Consider the following 20,584-nt stretch of genomic DNA (forward strand, 5'->3'; position numbering starts at 1 on the left):
GTACCGCATGCAAAATGCTTGTGGATACAGGCCTTGCGAAATGCTTACTGCTGAAGCCCAATATCCATGGATTTCGCAATTTTATGAGGTTGGGCCAAAATGAGATTGGAAGACAACTCCCCAACCCCACAAGTCCATGTATGCTACATGCGTGCAGCTGTCTAGCAGTTATAAAACAACTGATCTACTTTGGAAAGTCAAATGCTGACTGCCTAGCTGTGCATACTAAGCAGTGCAAGCACGAAAGCGTGCTGAAATCATTGAGCATGGGCTGAATCTTAAATGAAGAATGAAAGCAGGAAACCTGCTGGAATGAGGTGTAAACTTGTTTCTCCCTGCTCTTATCCCACCCTCCTCAAAACAGCAGAAATATAAAAAATATGCTGAAGAATGAACAAACCTTCTGGGAATCCACACTGGAAAATTCCTTCCGAGAAAATCTCATTAAGCTGGCAGCAAACTTTTAGAGCTATGTTAGAAGCAATGTTCCTTTATTGACTCTGACAGAGCCATAACTATGTCAGTGCCTTGTCTCTTTGATAGCAGAACATCACAGTATATTTGAGCTGCTATGGAGGCCCAAGTACCCATATCTGTGTTTGGCTCTCTCTCTTTTGTTAATGTAAAGAAGCCCAATTGGAATGACAACTGAAATTTGCAACAGAACGTTACAGGGTGAAATACGCCTGCTCAGCTGAGCTCTCCTCTAGCACACTCCAAGCTAAATCTTATAGCATTGCCCCTACACCTAACAGCTACCGTATATACTCAAGTATAAGCCAACTTTTTCAGCACATTTTTTATGCTGAAAACGCCCCCCTCGGCTTATACTCAAGTGAGGTAGTGACGGTGGGATGAGCGGCCTGAAAAGAGCCCTTTCTCACCGCTGGTCCTGCCACCGCCGCCCGCCTCTCGCACAGGCAAGCACAGGAGCCACGGTTGGGAGAGGTGCTGCGCTGCGCCTCTCCCAATCGCGGCTCCTATGCCTGCTCTTGTGAGCAGCAGAGGCGGCGGCGAATGGACAAGCAGCCCAAAAGGAGCCCTTTTGGGCTGCTGCTTCTTCCTCCTCCTCTGCCTTTGCCACTGTCAGTGGCAGCAGTGGAGGCTCAAGCAGCCCGAAATCAGCCCTTTCAGGCTGCTTGTTCTTCCTCCGCCACTGCTGCCACCACCAGGTTTGTGGTGTGGTGAACCGGCTTATACTCGAGTCAACAAGTTTTCCCAGTTTTTTGTTCTAAAGTTATGTGCCTTGGCTTATATTCGGGTCAGCTTATACTCAAGTATATACGGTAATTCTTTTGGAAAGTGCCATGTATATAGCCTGCACTACAGAAACGAGAAACCAAGTATTATGAGGAATGGTATGTTTAGACAGGAGAACAGAAGACATGCTTGTGGCCTTCAAATATCCAAGGAGCAGTCATGCAGAAGACGAAGGAGTCATAGGGTGCATTCTGACATTGGGTTTCTTGCATTCATCTTCTGGGTTATAATGCATTACGTTCACTACCTGTTCCATTATGGAACTGTGGCTTTTGTATTGAAATACCATCATGTCATGAGCAGACCTCAACAGACATATTGCCACTCTTTATGTGCATGCACACTTCATGATTCATGCATGAAAACAGTTGGAGTGAACGTATGCCTGAATACCATACTTTTTTCTCTGCTGGATAACCCTTTCTTGGCTGGTTAAATCTTCTCGCACTTGCAGTTCCCATTATTGTTGGGCCTCATGCTGCTATTAAGCTTTTTCCTAAATGGAACAGCAGCACCTGGGGTGTGGTGGGAAGCCTGGTTGCTAGAGAGTAAAGGCTACTAGACATATAAAAAGCCATCTTAGTTTTGTTTCTAAGAGGTAATCCCCCTCCATCCTTTCCTTACCGAGATATAGACCCAGTAATATTATTGGTTTCTGGAGTTATATCTTCTCATATATATATATATATATATATATATATATATATATATATATATTGTGTGATCCTTAAAATCAGTTGCTCAAATTTCTATAGCGAACATTCATCCAAAGTGAAGAAGTGTTCAGAATAAGGCAAAATTGAATGACACCTAATTTTTAGTCAATTTGATGTTACAGTAGAACACTTCACAAAGCCCTCTGCTTCAGCTTTGTGCCATTTTTACCAATGTCAAGTAAACTACTAGACTAGAGAATGTGAATATATGAATTCAAACCATTTTTCAGTTGGAGTGCACAACCGTGTTCCTGCATTTGCTGCATGGGGGAAATTAAGCAAAACCAAAAATTTAAAAACCCTAAATCCACATCAATATTCATAATGTCTTTCTATGCCTTGTTAGTCTTGGGCAGAAATTTGGGGAAGGAAGAACTGAGTTGAGGTGGGTGGTATGGATGGATAGACAAAGATCCTATTCTCAGAATTTTCTATGATAGCTGGTAATTATTTCCGCCTCTCATAACACTTGTTGGAACTTAAACTGATTTTGAATAAAGCAGTGGCCACAAGCTTTGGGGGCCCGGTGGCACATTTGGAATTTTGAGAAAATGTTGAGGGCACCAGTCACAAAATGGCTGCCAGCAGGGGTGTGGCCTGACACAAGACAGCTACGGCCTCCAAAAGAGCAGAAAAAGCAGAGAGACAGGAACATAAAATGGTTCAAATGTGGAAAGATCTAGTCATTGTTTTTGTTAACAAAGCTTAAAAAACTTTTCTCTTTCCCATACACTGTTAATTGTTGGTTGTTATGTTGTCAGCTCCCTCCTGTATATTAGAAGAGAGCTGGGATGGGGGAGGAAAGAGTAGAAAAAACAGCAGTAGTGCTACTCAAGACTTTGATACTAATGCTACCTCAGCCTCGGGGGCAACAGGCAAAGCCTAGACTTTAAACCTAAATTTCAGGTATGCAGTTGAGTCGCACCTGAAAACAGCAACAATTTGGAGACACTTCCTACCCTGTTAGGACTGGAATGATAATACAAACAGAAAAAGTTTTAAGCTAGACCCCCCCCAATTGCCTTTGTGAAAGACATTCTAATGAGCTTCAAACTTTAAAATGCAACCTGATTGGACACTGCTTTAATAATGCCAGTGTGACATTTGAAAGCAATCCACTACACATCTATTTGTTGGGTTCAACAGGACTTTGAACCAAAGCCAAAGCCAAACTAGGCATTGCTTTAATTATGCAGTGAGGAATAGGTTTTTGTTTCTTTAATGGGAACTCTCAGCTTGCATTGGGACTGGGGTGAATGACTGTCCATTTCGGTTTCTAATTTTTCAACTCTTAAATTCAGCTCCCCACATCAAATTGTTATTATTATTTCTAATTCCCATAAAAAAACCACCAGCATTTAAATGCACCCCCCCCTAATATACACCTTTTGGCAAAGCTACTTTCCCTAATACAATAAAGCTTTGTGTATTAGCTTCACTAATATATGTATATTTATGCAGACTTTACCCTGCTCTGTGCATTTTTCTACATGTTACTTGGCTGAAGAACTGCATTGCAAAATTCAGAGAAGTGCAAATTTCAAGGGCTGTGTTTCAGTTCACATATGTTACTTTTCCATCCCTAACTGGGACCACAGCAGTCTGGGAGGTAAGGTTTAAGCTTTCCCTACCTAGCTGTGATCCCTATGAAGATAACCTCTCACTTCATAATTTTCCCGGGGGGGGGGGGGACTCCCAGTGATACCAGTAGGAACTTTCCCCTCTAAGTCTAGTTGTGGTGATGATAATGTCCATTTCAAATCACCCATGTCTCTAATTAAAGGAAGGGAAACCCCTGGCTTCCCCACAATGCATTTAGTGTAATAATAATGTGCAGTTGGACCCTTATTTCCCAGTAAATGTGGACAGAATTGCAACCTTAGATGTGAAAGTTCAGCCATGCCATACAATGATGTGAAAAGGGTACATATATTTTGATTCTGCAAATACACCTTTGCTTAAGGAATGATATAACAGGGAGAGATGACTGAAGCTTAAAATTTAATTGGTTGTGTAATTTCGAAGTGCTCTTTGGAAGTTTAGAACTCTGATTCCTTGTAAATTTGGGAACTCTTATAAAATCTAAAGTGCTGCCATAAATTCTGTGCCATAGGGAGAGGCTTCAGTGCCCCATTAAAGAGTTTTATGGTTCAAGAGCTCTCATAACCTACTGTGGCCTTCCTCAAAGTGCAATATGAAAAAAAGGATAATGACCACAAACAGTTCCAAGGAGATAGTACTGAGTTCATAACTCTAATATGAAGTTTTACAGGATGTTGCTCCAGTCTCATCATATTTGAAATGCTGTCATATCATGTGGGGTCAGGGTTTCAAAATGTACTGGAGGACAAATTCTGAAGCTTGTTTTTGAACCTTGATTCATTGTCCAGTACCAGAGTTGAGGAAGGCCTTCCTGGAGGTTCAAGTGGTAAATTGTCAAGCTGATGATAAACTATGATTAGTGATGTTGTTGAAACCTTCACCTCTTCAGAAATACAAACCTTGGGATTCACAGCTGACACTAGCTACCAATTAGCTACCAGGCTAAGTTCAAGGTGCTGGTTTGGGTGTATAAAGCCTCACATAGCTTCAGACCAAGATACCCAAAATGTCGCCTCAGCCCTTGTATATCCAACTGATCACCCCACTCTCTCCTCTCTCTGGTTTACAGCAGATACCAACTTGTTAGGAGGTCCATTCCATGCTATGTGTGAATCAGGCCTTAATGTTTCAGCACCTAACCTTTGGATATGGAATTTTGGACTAGAAAGTAAAATCTAGGCTTTTCTTATGTTCTCACGTATATATTTGAGAGAGCCACAGTTTATGCAGAGTTCTAACTACAATACCCATGAAGCAGTGTGCTTGTGAGTGAAATGTGCATGTTTAAAAGGGAAACTGAAGAAATGATCACAGGGAACACTGAACTTTGAAATGAAAACTATAGATATTCATGTAGTTTTCCACTACAATTAGTTTTGCACTAAGTATTCAGCACATGTTTGCATAGGAATTCGACATCAGCAACAACCATGTGTCTTGTCAGAAAGCAAACATCAATTCCAAGACTTACTTTTTAAAGGAGAAATATAGCTCACTTACCCTATAACAATGCAAGAGATGGCAGTCCCCACAAAGGCATATGCTAAGATGGATCCTAAGTTGCGGAAAAAATGTCTCTGTGTGTGAAAAAAGGATTAAAAAGTAAAATTCTTGTTGTTTAACTAAGAAATATATACTGCTTGTCTGACAGATCCAGAAATCTAACACCAAAATTCTATTCTCAAGCTTCTTTTTATATTTTAGCTCTAAATCATTTGTACATGTTAACAGCATGAATTCTTACATTTGTAAAGCCTCAGGCAAGTGAGATCAGAATCCTTTTCTTCTACAATTACGCTAAGTCCTGGACAGTGAACTAGTTCCACAACATTTTAAAAGTGTGTTGGCATTTGAATTGCATTACAATTTATCATGTTCCAGTAAATATCTTAAATTTCACTCCTTCATTGTACAGTACAGCCGTACCTTGGAAGTCAAACAGAATCCATTCCGGAAGTATGTTCAACTTCCAAAACGTTTGACTTCCAAGGTGCAACTTTCGATTGGCTACAGGAGTGTCCTTGAAGACTGGAACAATCATTCGAAGACTGGAACAATCACTCCTGGTTTTCGATCGTTCGGGAGCTGAAACATTCAAGTTTACAAGTGTTCGGCTTCCGAGGTTCCACTGCAATGTGTTATTTGCAATTTAAGCCTGTCTGTAAACTAGTAAAAGAGCCTTGATTATGTCCTAAAACCTACCATCTAGGCATGCTGGAATACAAAGCCTGAGTGGTCTTATTGGGAAAGACAATGCCCTGAAAAGTAACTAGAGTTGCCACGTTGTGGTTTTAAAAATATCTAGTCAGTTGGCTTAGCCAGTTGGGTCAGAAGGCAGAGTCAGGGCCTAATGAATATTTGATGGTTCAAGGGTGGAGCTTGGCTGCTTTCCTACATCACAGGTCTGGAAATGGAGCTTTAGGGGGCTAAAAGACGGTTCACAGAAAAAGTTGACATCCCATACTCAAGATGCCTACTTTATTTTACACAAGGAAATTAAATAATAATAATAATAATAATAATAATAATAATAATAATAATAATTTCTGAACAGGCAGTCAAAATACAGGGATTATACAGTATTAAATTTAATTGGATCAAATTATAGGAATCAAAATGAAGGCTTGAAACTGGGGACATTTTCCTCACTCCTTTCTTTGATTTCTCTGTGGTGTAGTGTCAATCTGAAGCACTTCCTAATTTTTACAAATCTTATGGGTTGGTCATTTAGATCAACAACAGCATCAGACCTCCTACTGAAGTTCAAATAAATAAATAAATAAAATTAAATAAATAAATAAATAAATACCACTTACTTTCTTTAAACTGTAGCCTGCGTGGAATATAATGGGAGGTAATAAAACATTGAAGAAGATTGAAGGATCAAAGGTCATCTGCCAGAAAGGACAAAGGAACATAAAACATCTCTTACGGATTATGTATTTTAAGGAAAGCAAAGAATATCACAGCACTTTAAAGACCAACTCATTTGTTATTGCATAAAGTTGTGTGGAGAGGAGGGCACTATTGCACTTCCGGGTTAGCGCCTCCGGCAATGGCGGATTTCCTCTGATCGGGAGGAATCCGCTCCGTGGAAATCAGGGTCTGGACCGCCACGGCGAGGCGGAGACCTATTAAAAACCACAGGCGGGAGAAGCCTGTGGATGTGGGATTCGGCTGGCACCTTTTGCGCCTCCCCTACTCATGGGGGAACCCGGTTTCGGGGATCCGGAGCGACGTGGGTTGAGCGGCGCAGTGCTTCGAATCGACTGCTTCTTTCACGGAGTGAAGCCGCATTGCTGTTGCCGGAGAGCGCTGACTTTTTCCTGTGGACAATTGGTCTTTAAACAACTACCCGTGAGTAGAACGGAAAATTGGATCTTTAAACATCTTAATTTGGCACCGAAATGGGAAGGTTTCAAACAGGAAGTCCACCTTCCTCTTTTGTAAATAGATTGAAGCAAAGGCGCTGCAAGCTAAAGTCTTGGAAAGCCTTTTCTAAAGGATTAAATCTCCATCGGTTAAAACTACTAAACCCCCCTTGGAAGCAGGAGAAGAGGGGGGAAATTTTAGATTGCCTAGGCCTGCAGGAGAGAGAGTGAAGAAAGATAAATTACCACTGTTTTGAACCTGGGAACGGGCTGCCAGTAAGATCAACATTTTGGGAAAGTTCATTGACTGTGAATAAAACGTATGTTTACAGACAGTTAAATAAGAGAAATATATTGTTTCCATTGTTTCCTTTTGCAATTAAAAAGGAGCAAAAGTAGCTGAAAATTGAAACTAATTCTGTTGCTGGATCTGCGTTTAAAAGGACGGATACAAATAGAAATTGTTTCCTCTAGAGGGAGCTTTTGAAACTGTTGCAGGAGTGGAGCTGGGGAATTTTCCAGCTGCAGAGATTAAAGACCGTGAGAATCAGAGATTGACCTTGGACAAGAATGTCGACAGAAGAAGCCTTAGTGATTGCATTTTGCAAGATAAGTGCTTTATTGGAACAGCTTCATGAGAAGATGGATGTGATGACTACTAAAATTGATAATTTGGGACAAAAAGACTGATTTGGGACAAAAAGTGAATACCTATACAGAAACTACTCAGGAATCGATTCAGGAATCCACTTTGACATGGCAAGTTGTGGAGAAGATGAGGGAGAAAGCTGTTGTTGAACCTCAAGTAATACAAGTGGAGAGAGCCCCAGCCGTTCAGAGGCAATTTGATGAATATAAGCTGTTGCCTTCTACGATTGAATTTAGAGAAAGCCAGATTTGGAGGGATGGAGTCCCGCTTGGATTGGAGAAGGAAAGTTGGATAGATCCCCTTATGCAGGGATGCTCTGGCTTTTGGGATCTGGATTTGGGTCAGAGGGAGATTGGAGTAGTGGGGGCCTTTAGCTTCGGAGGGATTTTGAAACATGCTCTGAAATATCTTATGGACTTTAGTTTTGACTATGGAGAATGGGCTGACCTGTCGAGAAGGAATAAAGACATTGTTAGGTTGGAGTTTCCCCGAGATCTACTCCTCAGCGCCAAAGGAAGGAAATTAAGAACAAGATCAGCAGAAGATAAAGTTAAGTGCATGTATAAATATGAAGAAGACCTGCAGAAGGGACATGGAAAAGAGTTAAGAGCCTCGGACAGAAGATCACCAGGTTGATGGACCATATGGAATTGATAGAAAGGACTGACAGAATTCGAGACCAGGGAGAAGAGACGGTGAAAGAAGATTGGAAAAAAGTTTAAAATTTATTTAGAGAAATATTGTAAAATTAATGAGTGTTAGAAAAATGTTGGAATGAAATTACATGGCTTTACTAGAAACGTTATAAGGAGTTAAGTTCAAATAAGTTTTAGGGTTTTAATGGTAAGATAAGGTTAAAATAAATCAAGACAATTAAATGACAGAAAACAGTGAAAGATGGAAAGGATTTGCTGAAATAATTAATAACTAGAATACAAAAAAGGGAGGTGTGAGGAGGTCGATGAAACAAGTTAATGAAAGACAAAGATATGGAAATATTGGATGTGTTTTTAATTGTTTTTGCTTTTGTTTTTGTTTTGATGTATTGTGTCTTTGGTTTTTTGTTTTCTTTTATGTATTGTTATGTATTGATTTGTATTGTTTACTTTTTCTCTTTTTTTACTTCTTTCTGTAATCTTTAAACTTTTAATAAATATTATTTTTTAAAAAAAAGAGAGAGAGAGGAGGGCACTATTGACCAATTATAAAAGACATCCCATTGGGAGATAAGCAGGTGAATGAACCTTTGTTTTATGCGGTCAAATTACACTCATCAAAAATCAGGACAAACATTCAAATAATAAATATCGGCTTCCAACTAAAGCATACTCAAGAGTTGATCCACTGATCCCAGTGGAGTTGAGTTAGTCATAAATAACATATTGACTTCAACGATGAGCTGAATATAACCCAAGGGCTATAATGAAGAAATAACTGGGTAAAACCCAGAAGCAGCTGTGGGAATGCTATGACCAATCATGCTTTGAATCAACTACTAGATGAATGTCAAGTGGTAGCGGTAATAATAATTTATTTATACCCTGTCCATCTGGCTGGGTTTCCCCAGGCACTCTGGGAGGCTTCCAACAAAATATTAAAATACAATAGTCTATTAAACATTAAAAGCTTCCCTAAAAAGGGCTGCCTTCAGATGTCTTCTAAAAGTCTGGTAGCTGTTGTTCTCTTTGACATCTGGTGGGAGGGCGTTCCACAGGGTGGGTGCCACTACCAAGAAGTCCCTCTGCCTGGTTCCCTGTAACTTGGCTTCTCGCAGTGAGGGAACCGCCAGAAGGCCCTCGGCACTGGACCTCAGTAGCGGTAGGGAGAGCAAACCTGATCTAGAGATATATCCTGATACAAACATCTCTCTTCAGATTCTATTCGGTGGCAAATCCTGCTGCCCCACTCATGTGCAGTGGACTTTAGCGTTACAGAATCTGTTTGCATGCAACCTTTAAATGAGAGATTGTGGGAGAGGTTCAGTTTGGCATGCAATGGCCAACAGCTTGCTGCCATGTGTTGCCTGTGTCAGCACCTGAGAATGCTGTTGGTCAATAGTGGGCCTGCTGTGGGCCTCTCAGAATAGCAGCAGAAAAAAAGGAAAAACCAACCAACAACAACAACAACAACAACAACAACAACAACATAATTCTGCATAGATTTGAAACCCTCTCCAGTTCATTCTGGCTAGAGATCTGCAAATTTGAAAGCTTATTCAACAGCACAAATTAGTCTTCCTTGAGCATGAATGGTGGGCTATTATTTTCAAGCCATTTTATTTGAAGAATGAACCGGGTAAATTATCTTAAAAATGAATATTTCTTTCTTTTAATTAAAAAAGTAAAAAAAGAGAGAATGCATTACAAGTAGAAAAAACCCCCCAAAACCTCATCCATCTTGATATGTTTTTTTACATATGCTTAATATGCTATTTTGTTTTATTTTTAAAATTTAACATTTTAAAGCCGTATAAAGAATGTGTGTGTGTGCGTGTGCATGCGTGCGTGCGTGCGTGTAATAATTAATTTCCTTAGAGGGATGTATATTTATAATTTTACTAATCAGCTAGGGAATTTCTATGAACAGATCAGGTTCAATATAGCCACCTGAAAATAAAGAGTAAGGCTGGATATGAACCTGAAATTGTGCAATTCAGTGGTTTATTATTGATTCTGTTCTGTTTCTTAAACCTGAATTCAGGGATTGTCTTGTTTGTTATTATGCTTATGTAAGCCTCTGCGGGAGTCCTTTTGGCTGATGAGTTGTGTACAAATGCTTTAAATGAATAAATAAAATATTCCCAATAGGACCGAGAGCACAGGAAGTAGCACCATGGCAATGGAACAAATATCCTGGTGACAGTCTCACTGCCCCTGAGGAACTTCAGCTTATTAGTCTTCTGCCGGGTAACAATGAAGCAATAACTCTTGCAGTTTGTTACCATGCCTTGACATCTAGAAAGCCTTCTCAGACACTGTCCTCCACCCCACGACGTCATCTCTATAATCATGTAGCTGTGCATTCCCTATTCCAGTGTCATGACAGCAGGGCTAAGCATGTGTTTTAACTTCTGTAAGCCACTACATGCAGGTTTTTTAAACAGAAAAGCAGGATGGAAATAGTTCTCTTCCTCCACATGTGCTCCACACCCTCCCCCAAATCTGTTTCAGAGGGCTGGAGAACTTCTATAACACATTTTTAGGTGATGTATGGGGGAAAGTTCATGCTGGATACAGTGCTTGGTTTACAGTGTTCCACAGAGAGGAGGTGGATGGGAGATGGTATGTTGAGATCCTGGCACAAGATAACAGGAACACAACCAGGTGAATTCTTGTGGTGGGGAAACCCAGTTATCATAATTAGACAGCCACTTGACAGCAGATAACCAAGCTACTGCATGGTTATCAGTATTACCCAGATAGTTCTCGTTACCTAATCTTTGTTTCACATATACACAATTTCCTATACAGTGGTACCTCGGGTTACATATGCTTCAGGTTACAGACTCCACTAACCCAGAAATAGTGCCTCAGGTTAAGAACTTTGCTTCAGGATGAGAACAGAAATCGTGCTTCAAGCGGTGCGGCGGCAGCGGGAGGCCCCATTAGCTAAAGTGGTGCTTCAGGTTAAGAACGGACCTCTGGAACGAATTAAGTACTTAACCCGAGGTACCACTGTAAATGGAAAGAAACTAGGCAATGTTACTCTGGGGCTTTAGAAAAGTTCACCCCTCTGTTCCTGCAGTGGTTCCCATAGACTTTATTAGGCCAAATTACCCATCACTGGAGGAGACTCTTGAGAGTCCCATGGACTGCAAGAAGATCAAACCTATCCATTCTTAAGGAAATCAGTCCCGAGTGCTCACTGGAAGGACAGATCATGAAGCTGAGGCTCCAATACTTTGGCCACCTCATGAGAAGAGAAGACTCCCTGGAAAAGACCCTGATGTTGGGAAAGATGGAGGGCACAAGGAGAAGGGGACGACAGAGGACGAGATGGTTGGATAGTGTCTTCGAAGCTACAAACATGAGTCTGACCAAACTGCGGGAGGCAGTGGAAGACAGAAGTGCCTGGCGTGCTCTGGTCCATGGGGTCACGAAGAGTCGGACACGACTAAACGACGAAACAACAACACCCATCACAGACACCCACAAAGCGTCATCATGCCTCCATTTGGGTGTCACAAAAATCTAGAGTTTTGGGGCTAAGTTACTGTGTGTTTGGCTCTAATTGATGCACACTGTGAGACAAATTGTAAATGCAATGTCAGAATGAGCAGAGACAGAACTCACAGAACACTGCAATATTTTGCCAGCAGTCTTCATTCTTATGCATAGCTTTAGTAGGCACTATAAAGTAGAAACCTGCTTAAAACGGTAACCTGCTGGATAGCAAATGCTATTTTTGTAAGACATTGAATTTCCCTGTATCTTCAGCACAATATACTGGATTAATATCTTTAAAAGTGAGAGCATGTCATTAGCAAAATGGTCTGCAGCTCCTTTGTGCCGATAAAGTGCCTTTCCTTTATGGGGTTACGATCCTGGATGAATTATTTAGCTCTGTAACAATACAGCCTGACTGCAAAATGACTTCCTCTCTCCCTCCCTCTCTCTTTGTCCAACTGATAGCCCAACTTGATAAACAGGAAATGAGAGCTCAGCATTTTATTTTATTTTTACCATTCTGCTTACTCTGAATTATTAAACTAATGCGAACTGGCTAGCCAATAACAGCAAGTGCTAAATTTCGCTGCGCTGACAACTTTATGGGGAGAAAGTTGGAACAAGAACTTTTATCCCTTAGTCTTCTATACTGACAGTCACATTAACTAATAGGTTTTCTGCACCTTTCTCCTCTACATCTTAGGGAGGTGGATTAATTGCATAGTTGTTATTCAAAATGATTCAGTCACATTGCATATTCAGATCCATAAACACTGCATAGTGAAGACTAATTTCAGAAAAGACAAATGTGGGAAATTTTGAACTGCACAAGCCAACCACAGCAATTATATGATAGTCTGATTTTTGCAATTTGTCTCTCCTGCCACTAACTTGTTAAGGATGATAAAGGGAAGTTAGAACATTAAAAAAAGCCTGTTGGATCAAACCAAAGCCATCTCTCTTTCCAGTATCCAGATTCCACAGTGGCTAAATTGACATGTCTGAGAAGCCACAAAGCAGGACATGAAGGAAATACCAGTCTTTGGCTTACATTCTCCAGCAACTGATATGCCTCTGATACTGGAGGTAATTTAAAGACGTTGATTAGTAGCTATTGATAACCTTGTCCTTCATGGACCATAAACAGCTTTTAAACCTAAGTTGGGGGCCATCACCAAATATTATGGAAGCAAATTTCATAGTATAACACTTCTTCTTCGGCGATCACTCGTAGCCAAGTAAGATTGTCTTCCATGAACACAGTCTTAACAGTGAGTCCCTGAGTGACTGTGGAGGCCAATTCTGGATCCACATGTCCTTCCACTGTGGGAACATGTTTCCGGGTGGGAGTTGATCATGGTGAGGGTTTGCCAAATGAGCCTTCCTCTTAGCACGTTTCTCCCTTTTGTCCTGAGTTCGAGCGTTTTCAAAATCCATGACACCTTTGGTAAAGGCTATTCTCCAGTTGGAGCACTTGCAGATCAGTGTTTCCCAATTGTTGGTGTTTATACACCAAAGGATGTTCACAAATTTATCTGGGTAGCCAATTTTCAGAAGGACAGTCCACAGAGCATTATGATTTACAATGTCGAAGGCCTTAGTCAGATCAATAAACACCATATAAAGGGGTTGGTTTTGCTCTCTGCATTTTTCATGAAGCTGTCAAATGGTGAAAAACATGTCCCCTGTCCGCCTAGAAGGTCGAAAACCATTTTGGGATTGAGGAAGGGTAGCCTCGAATATTGTTAGGAGATACTTGCAAGAATTTTGCTGGCCGCAGCTCATAAAGAGATGCCTCAATAGTTTCTGCAATCCATTCTATCACCTTTTTAAAAGACACTAATAATTTTGGCATCCCTAAAGTCTGCTGGGATCTCCTCTCTCTCTCAGATTTTTTCAATGAGCTTGTGAAGTTGTTGTGTAAGTTCAATTCCACCCACTTTGAAGACTTTGGCATGTATACCATCAGGTCCGCTGGCTTTGTTGTTTTTCATTTGGTTAATAGCTGTACACAACTCTCCCAGATGTGGAGATACTGCAAGCTCATCTCTGATTTGTTTTTGCAGAATTTATGAGAGGACCTCAGTGGCTACAGGGGAGTTGTGGTTAAGCAGATGCTGGTAGTGTTCTTTCCAGCACAGTGCAATAGCTTCTTTATTTTTCAGAAGTGTGATACCTAACCTTACCGCCTTGGGTGACCCTACTGGGAGTACGAGACTCCCAATGGCTTTGCTCACAAGGGTCATAGGAATGTGCAAACCCACCCACCGTGACAAGGTGATGATTCAGCAAGTGAGACAGTATGCACTGTGTAAATAAGTACTTCCTTTGTCAGTCCTGAATCTTCCACCACTCACTTTCATTGGAAGACCCCCAAGTTCTAATATTACAGAGAGGGAGAAAAATTATTAAGGCATAATAGTAAGTGGACTAGAATCAAGCGATCTCATAGTTGACAATTTTCCCAACCATGTGGTTTTATACTCAAGAGAACACATCGTGCATCTAATGACATAGACTCTAGTCCATGAAAATGTACAACATAATATATATGATAGTCTTTAAGGTGCCACATGACTCAGTGTAGTCAAAGGAAATAATTGTCATACACAGTGTTTAGTACTGTAGAGGGTTAGAATGTTTCACATATGTTGATCTGTTCTGGATGTAACACTGCCCCTCAATGAGGCCAAACTTAGATTCACAAAATGTTTAGGGGTATGCGTCCCCCTGTATCCCCCCATAAAAAAAGCACTGGATGTAACACAAAACCACAGTGCAGTAGCTTGTTCCCCTCTCTTCTGGTCCATCCACAAAGAGAACAGGAATTTCCACTTATTTCAAAATCTACCTATAGTTTTGTTATTTCATCCAAACTGTGAGTAGATCTAACTAATTTGTCCTTGGCTTGGGAACTTGTGGACTTCCAGATGTTGGTGAACTACAATTCCCATCATCCCTGAAGGTTCATCGACCTGACTGGGACTGATGGGAAGTCTATCATTTGGAGAGCCACAAGTTGGCTACTCATAGTTTATCCAAGCAACCCAGGTTGGCCTTTTTTGCAGGGAGGTTACATTCTGGATTTCTCTTTAAGTAAACTTTCAGTTGCAACTGTAATGTAAATGTCTTGCTTGATTGGGAACAAGTTGCAGGCATTTGATAAATCTTACATGTGAACTACAATAGATTCAGGATAGATCAAAAGTATGATGATATTCCTGCATGGAAAATTTATCCATGTACAAAAGCAACCTGTGAGTCATAGATGTATGCAAACACATGGTTTATTTTTTTATGTGCATGGAATAGAAAGCTGTGATGGGTACGCTACATACACACACAGCAAAAAGACATATGTTCTGTCATTCATGCAATGCCTATCTTCATTGAAATTCCATCTTTTTTAATTTTTGCAATAGAATATATTTCTGTGTAGAATTTTGTCATGTTTGAAAGCCTTCAAACTGTGAAAGCAACAAGGCTGAGATAGATCCTTTTGAGAAGAAAGAAGCTCATTATTTCTGAGTAGAAAGATTGTTTTATTTGTTATTCACCTATTTTCTGATTGCACTTGAACAGGAAATTAAGATTAGAAACAAGTTATTTATGCCACATTTAAGTCACTGTGGATTCTTTCCTCATCAACTCAAGGATCAATCAGAAATGATAATGTAACCTCATTTACTAAATAGAAGACAATCACATTACCTTCTGTAGCATCATGTTGCCTTGGTGTGCATTGACATTATGCCGGCTGATTTCTCTTTTGTACTGATATTCATACACTTGATTTGTTACATTGACAAGCAGAGTGGGCAAGCCTGCCTTGAGCTTCTCGCAATCATAGACGGTTCCACTTTCAAAATCAGATGGTGCTGTAGCATACCGTAAAATTAATCCCATGGTGAGACCTAACGATAAAGAGAAGAAGAAAGATGGAGAACCGTCAGCTTAAGTACCTAAATCTGAGTTACTTGTTCAGTGGGGAAAAGTAAACAAGCATTTTTATTGTGGGCAAATACTCTGATTAGAAACATAATATTTAATTTATATAAGGAGCAGACAGCTTGAAGCCCTAGGGTGTGCCCTCTACCAAAATCCAAAAACCCCTTACAAGTGATCAGATTGGACCGCTGGCAAGAGTGATCTCTCCCTTCCCCTTCATCCCATTGTGTGGGTGGAGAAGGAGGGAGGGAGGGAGAGAAAGAGAGAGAGGAAGAGAGGAGTGGCCTTGCCCACTTTTGGTTCTGATGCCTCCCGCTATTGACAGATGAGGAGGATTGTGTCCACTACAGGTGAACTTTTCCAGCAACAGAAGAAGCAATAGAGGGCACACTTTCCTGTTCACATTCTTCAGAAAGGGATGGGGGTGTGTGTGATTCAAGTCAGGTCACATTTGAAGGCAATTTGAAATGTAATTTGCATGTTTCCAAACAACACCAAACACTTCTCCAGTTTTTCCAGTGCATTTCTCCAGCCAAGTAATGTGCACAAAAAGGCATATGCTAGAGGAAGTGTGCAAAGGAATGCATAATAGGGAAATGCATTCTATTAGAGAAAAGTGATTTGCAAAATTACGGTATGTAGAGAAATTTTCTGGTGAATATCCATGGGGACTTTAAACAAAACTGACGTGGAAATGTGGAGAACTGAGTTTAAGGTAGGAAAAATGAGAAACTCAGAGAAACCAGATTTGATATACTTGTACTCACCCATCACTATCTGAAACAATACCTTTACTCTTATATAGGTATGGCATTGTAAGGTTTGAGACAAGCAAAGCCAGACCAGAGCCAATAGCTCTAAGAGAAAGGTAGCTTTTATTAGGACAGACTCTTGGTTCCTCTAGACCAGGATAGCTTGGTCTGATCAGCAGCAGCTTAACACAGTGGCGTAGCGTGGGTTGTCAGCACCCGGGGCAAGGCAAGTAATTTGCGACCCTAACCCGTGGATTTGCGCCCCCTAACCCGTGGATTGCGCCCCCTAACCCTAACCCCCAGATGTTGCGCCTGGTGCGGCCGGCCCCCCCTGCACCCCCCACGCTACGCCACTGGCTTAACAGAATCTGTAACAGGGCACTTTCTTTCCTCCTCTCCCTCTGAATCTCTGCTCTCCAAGAGATCTTTGGAGGGATATAATACACCTATTAAAGACTGAACAGAAGCACTCCTCATTGGGGCTTTGGAATTACTGCTGCATCTGAATGAAGGCTGCAATTTTCCCAGGTTGTACTTTATTTCTGCATTTACAAGCCCGTCAGCTGTCAAGGGAAAAAGAACCATGCATACATAAATGCTTCTAAAGTGCTCATAGTACTGTGTGGATATGCAGTCTTACCTAAAAATGAAACCAAACATTTACAGGAAATGCAAGCCTTACTGCTACCACACTGCTGCCTTTTCTTTGGGGGTTAAGGCAGTTCCCTCATCACAGCTGCAACACTTTTTGGCTACTCTCTCCTCTGTTCTCTGTGGCCACATCTCCCCAATTCCATGTCAGGACTTGAAACTGTAATAATGATGATTTAATAAAAGAATGGAATGGGAAAAGATTGGCAAAGACACAGAGAACATATGCCTGCTTAGCCATTTCATGATGTAGCGAGCATCCTCTATGTGGGGTGTGATGGATTTGGGGTTCTGTGCTGTGACACTAGACACCACCCCTCTCTGCTCTACTAACAGATTTCAGTAGGGCCCAACATGATGGATGGATCAGTTTGTTTCCAATCCATGTGCCTTTCATGTGTTCATTCATATCTATTTCATCCTGCTTTTGTATTGATTTATGGAATTTTGAAAAAGAAATCCATGTGGAATTTTATATTGTATCTGATTCCTTATCTTATCACAAAATATTGCTTAAATTCATATTTTATCTCTGTGCACATATTTCCAAGTGTAGTACACCTTAACACAGGGGTCGGCAAGGTTTACCTCACCTAGGCCGGTTCACTCCCATGGAGACTGCGTCTGCACAGACGTGATTTTCAGTGCCGCGAAAGCAAGTCCCTGCTCCATGCTGTGCTGGTTTAGAGTAGTACATGGGGACTCGCCAAGAAAGTGGCTGGGTTCAGGGGGGGCAGCTCAGGGGCTGTTTAAATGATCCCCCATGGGCTGCTTGTGGCCCATGAGTTGCAGGTTGCCGACCCCTGCCTTAACGTTTTGATTTTGTCTTATTCAATTATAGCTGAAAGCTATGGTTGGCTAGAGGGGACGCGGGTGGCGCTGTGGGTTAAACCACAGAGGCTAGGACTTGCCGATCAGAAGGTTGGCGGTTCAAATTCCTGTGACAGGGTGAGCTCCCTTTGCTCGGTCCCTGCTCCTGCCAACCTAGCAGTTCGAAAGCACGTCAAAGTGCAAGTAGATAAATAGGTACCGCTCCGGAGGGAAGGTAAATGGTGTTTCCGTGCACTGCTCTGGTTCACCAGAAACGGCTTAGTCATGCTGGCCACATGACCCGGAAGCTGTACGCCGGCTCCCTTGGCCAATAAAGCGAAATGAGCACCACAACCCCAGAGTCAGCCACGGCTGGACCTAATGGTCAGGGGTCCCCTTTACCTTCATCTATGGTTGGCCTGAACTTGCTTCTGCTTTCTGGAGGCTTACCTTGCCATCAGATCCAGTTATAATCATGTTTGGACTTCCTGCTTCATGATATACCTCATAAAGGGCGTTTGTACATACATTCAAAGACAGTTAATTCAGTGAAAGACAAAGCTGCTTTTTGTGTAAAAAGAATTGAACATGACATGGCTTTTGGGGGGCTCCCTACTGACTCTTGAACTCTTTGCAGAAACATTATTGGGAGCTTTTCGCGTCTCTCTTCCTTCCTCCACCACAGAAAACACAGGAAACTTGCATCTGGACAGTTCACATCACAAGAGTCATTATTCGGTCTGTTAAAAACGTTTCAGATGAATCAGCAACAAAGTGTTTGTTAACACTCCCACCCTCCTCTCAGGTTTTGCAATAGGCCAAGTCTACTGAAAATCTCTGCAATGTGAACTCATGAAAAACTATGAGAATCAGTTTTCAATTGTTAAAGAAGCTGTGTTCTTAGCATCATGAAAGTAAAATAAAAAGCTGGGAAACAGGAGCCCTTAAAATGCGATGTTGAAGTAAATTAGCCTTTAAAAACCTACTTACATAAATGTCTGATAAAGGCTTGGTTGCCTCAATCATTGCAGAAGATTGGGGAAATCACTATAACAGAGCCAGTTTAACTGGCAGCTTAAAAGTAGCATAATTACTTTTGTGTTCCAGCAGGGAATCATATCAGAAATGGCCTCTGCTGTGGAGCAGATAATATTCACTAACAGTAGGCTTCACATTTTAGTGAGCTTTGCAAATTATATAAAACAGGTGGCCTACACATCCCTTAAGGGAATCTATTAGAACATGTACAAGTTTTCTCACTTGCGTTATATTTACTGCCATCTACCATGTCTGGAACAGCAGTTTTTGGGTGGGCACTTATATGCATCCCTGTTAATTTGGAAATGAATACCATAATTTTAATAGAAATACAATCCAGCTCACCATTGTGAAGACTGTGTCCAGGTGAGCTGTGGACACCAGGCATCACCAACATGGCAGTTTCCCGAAGTCATGGAATACAACTGCCATCCAAACAAGACCATGGAGGATGAAAGTTGTAAGGCACATGTTGGCTACTTCTGCAAGATACTGCCATATTATGCAATCACATCTATTGTAGTTCCTTCCTGGGAGCACACAGTGCTCTGCAGTTGTGGTGAGAGTGGGACACACCTATTCTAATTGGATCTTAAATGCTTTTGATCATTTACTAGCATTGAAAGTGGTCTGCAGCAGAGACAATAGATGAGAGATGAGTAAGCCTAGCAGATGTTCTTAATCAATATTGTCAGGTCACTAATGGAGCTCTTGACCTTTTGCAGCACTCCGAGGAACAAACAGAGATACAATTAATGTCTGAGGATTCAAAAATTAACAAAAGCCTCCAATGAGAGTCTATTAGAGCAGTGTTTCCCAAACGTTTTTGGGCAACGGCACACCTGCTTACCGGAAAAAAATCTCGCGGCACACCACCATTAAAGCCCCGCCCCGTGACGTCAGCGCGCAGCGTCACGCGGGGGGGGGGACGCACAAAAGTGAACGTTTTTTCCCTTCCCCTTGCCGGGGTGGGAGGAGGCAGCAGAGCGAGGGCAGCTGAGGCGGCGGCGGCGATAGCGGGCGGAGGAGGAGCCGTCGCCGGGAGTTGCTGCTGCTGCTGTTGCTGCTGCTGCCCGGACATGCCGGCCTCCTCCTCCTCCGCTGTCTCGCGCTCCTCCCTTTTGCGCGAGCTGCCCCGCCGCTCGGCACCACCACCGCGGAGCCGCCCCCGGCTCGACGCGGATCCTCGCCGCCGCCGCCGCCGCCTCTCGCCGCCCGACTCGCCCGCCTCCCTCCCACGGCACACCAGCCGGTGTCTCACGGCACAGTAGTGTGCCGCGGCACACCGGTTGGGAAACACTGTATTAGAGCCCATTGCAGCAGCACTGTTTCCCCACTCTGCATATTATAGGACCAATTAAAGCAAGTTCAAAGAACATCACAGCCTGACACCTCCTCCCCCACCCACCCCCAAAATTGTTTGAGGTTAGCAATGCCATCAGCTTTGGTTGCAAATGTCCAAGTCCCCATACAGCAAAACAAGGAGATCCGCCAAAATGGAGTAGGACTGGCAAACCGCATTTTGAAACAAGTGTTGTAATACACATTACCATCTAAAGAGGGCACCACTGATCAGGGTGGCTAAACTTCAGGCTCTTAAGCCACAATATTTAAGCATGCT

At 41.9% G+C, this 20,584-nt stretch overlaps 1 protein-coding gene across 1 annotated transcript in view; it reads right to left on the reverse strand.

Annotated features, from left to right (window-relative positions):
* Positions 1-20,584, reverse strand: part of SLC9A9 (solute carrier family 9 member A9) — a 266,215-nt gene that overhangs the window by 234,688 nt on the left and 10,943 nt on the right. The window contains exons 2-4 of the mRNA XM_083504179.1: positions 15,476-15,678; positions 6,395-6,472; positions 5,079-5,155 (exon numbers count right to left, since the gene is read on the reverse strand). Of these exons, the coding sequence (XP_083360305.1) occupies positions 5,079-5,155; positions 6,395-6,472; positions 15,476-15,678 (358 nt within the window). The remainder of the gene's footprint in view (positions 1-5,078; positions 5,156-6,394; positions 6,473-15,475; positions 15,679-20,584) is intronic.

Source organism: Podarcis liolepis, assembly GCF_965112155.1.
Source record: "Podarcis liolepis genome assembly, chromosome: 5".
Classification (NCBI taxonomy): domain Eukaryota; kingdom Metazoa; phylum Chordata; class Lepidosauria; order Squamata; family Lacertidae; genus Podarcis; species Podarcis liolepis.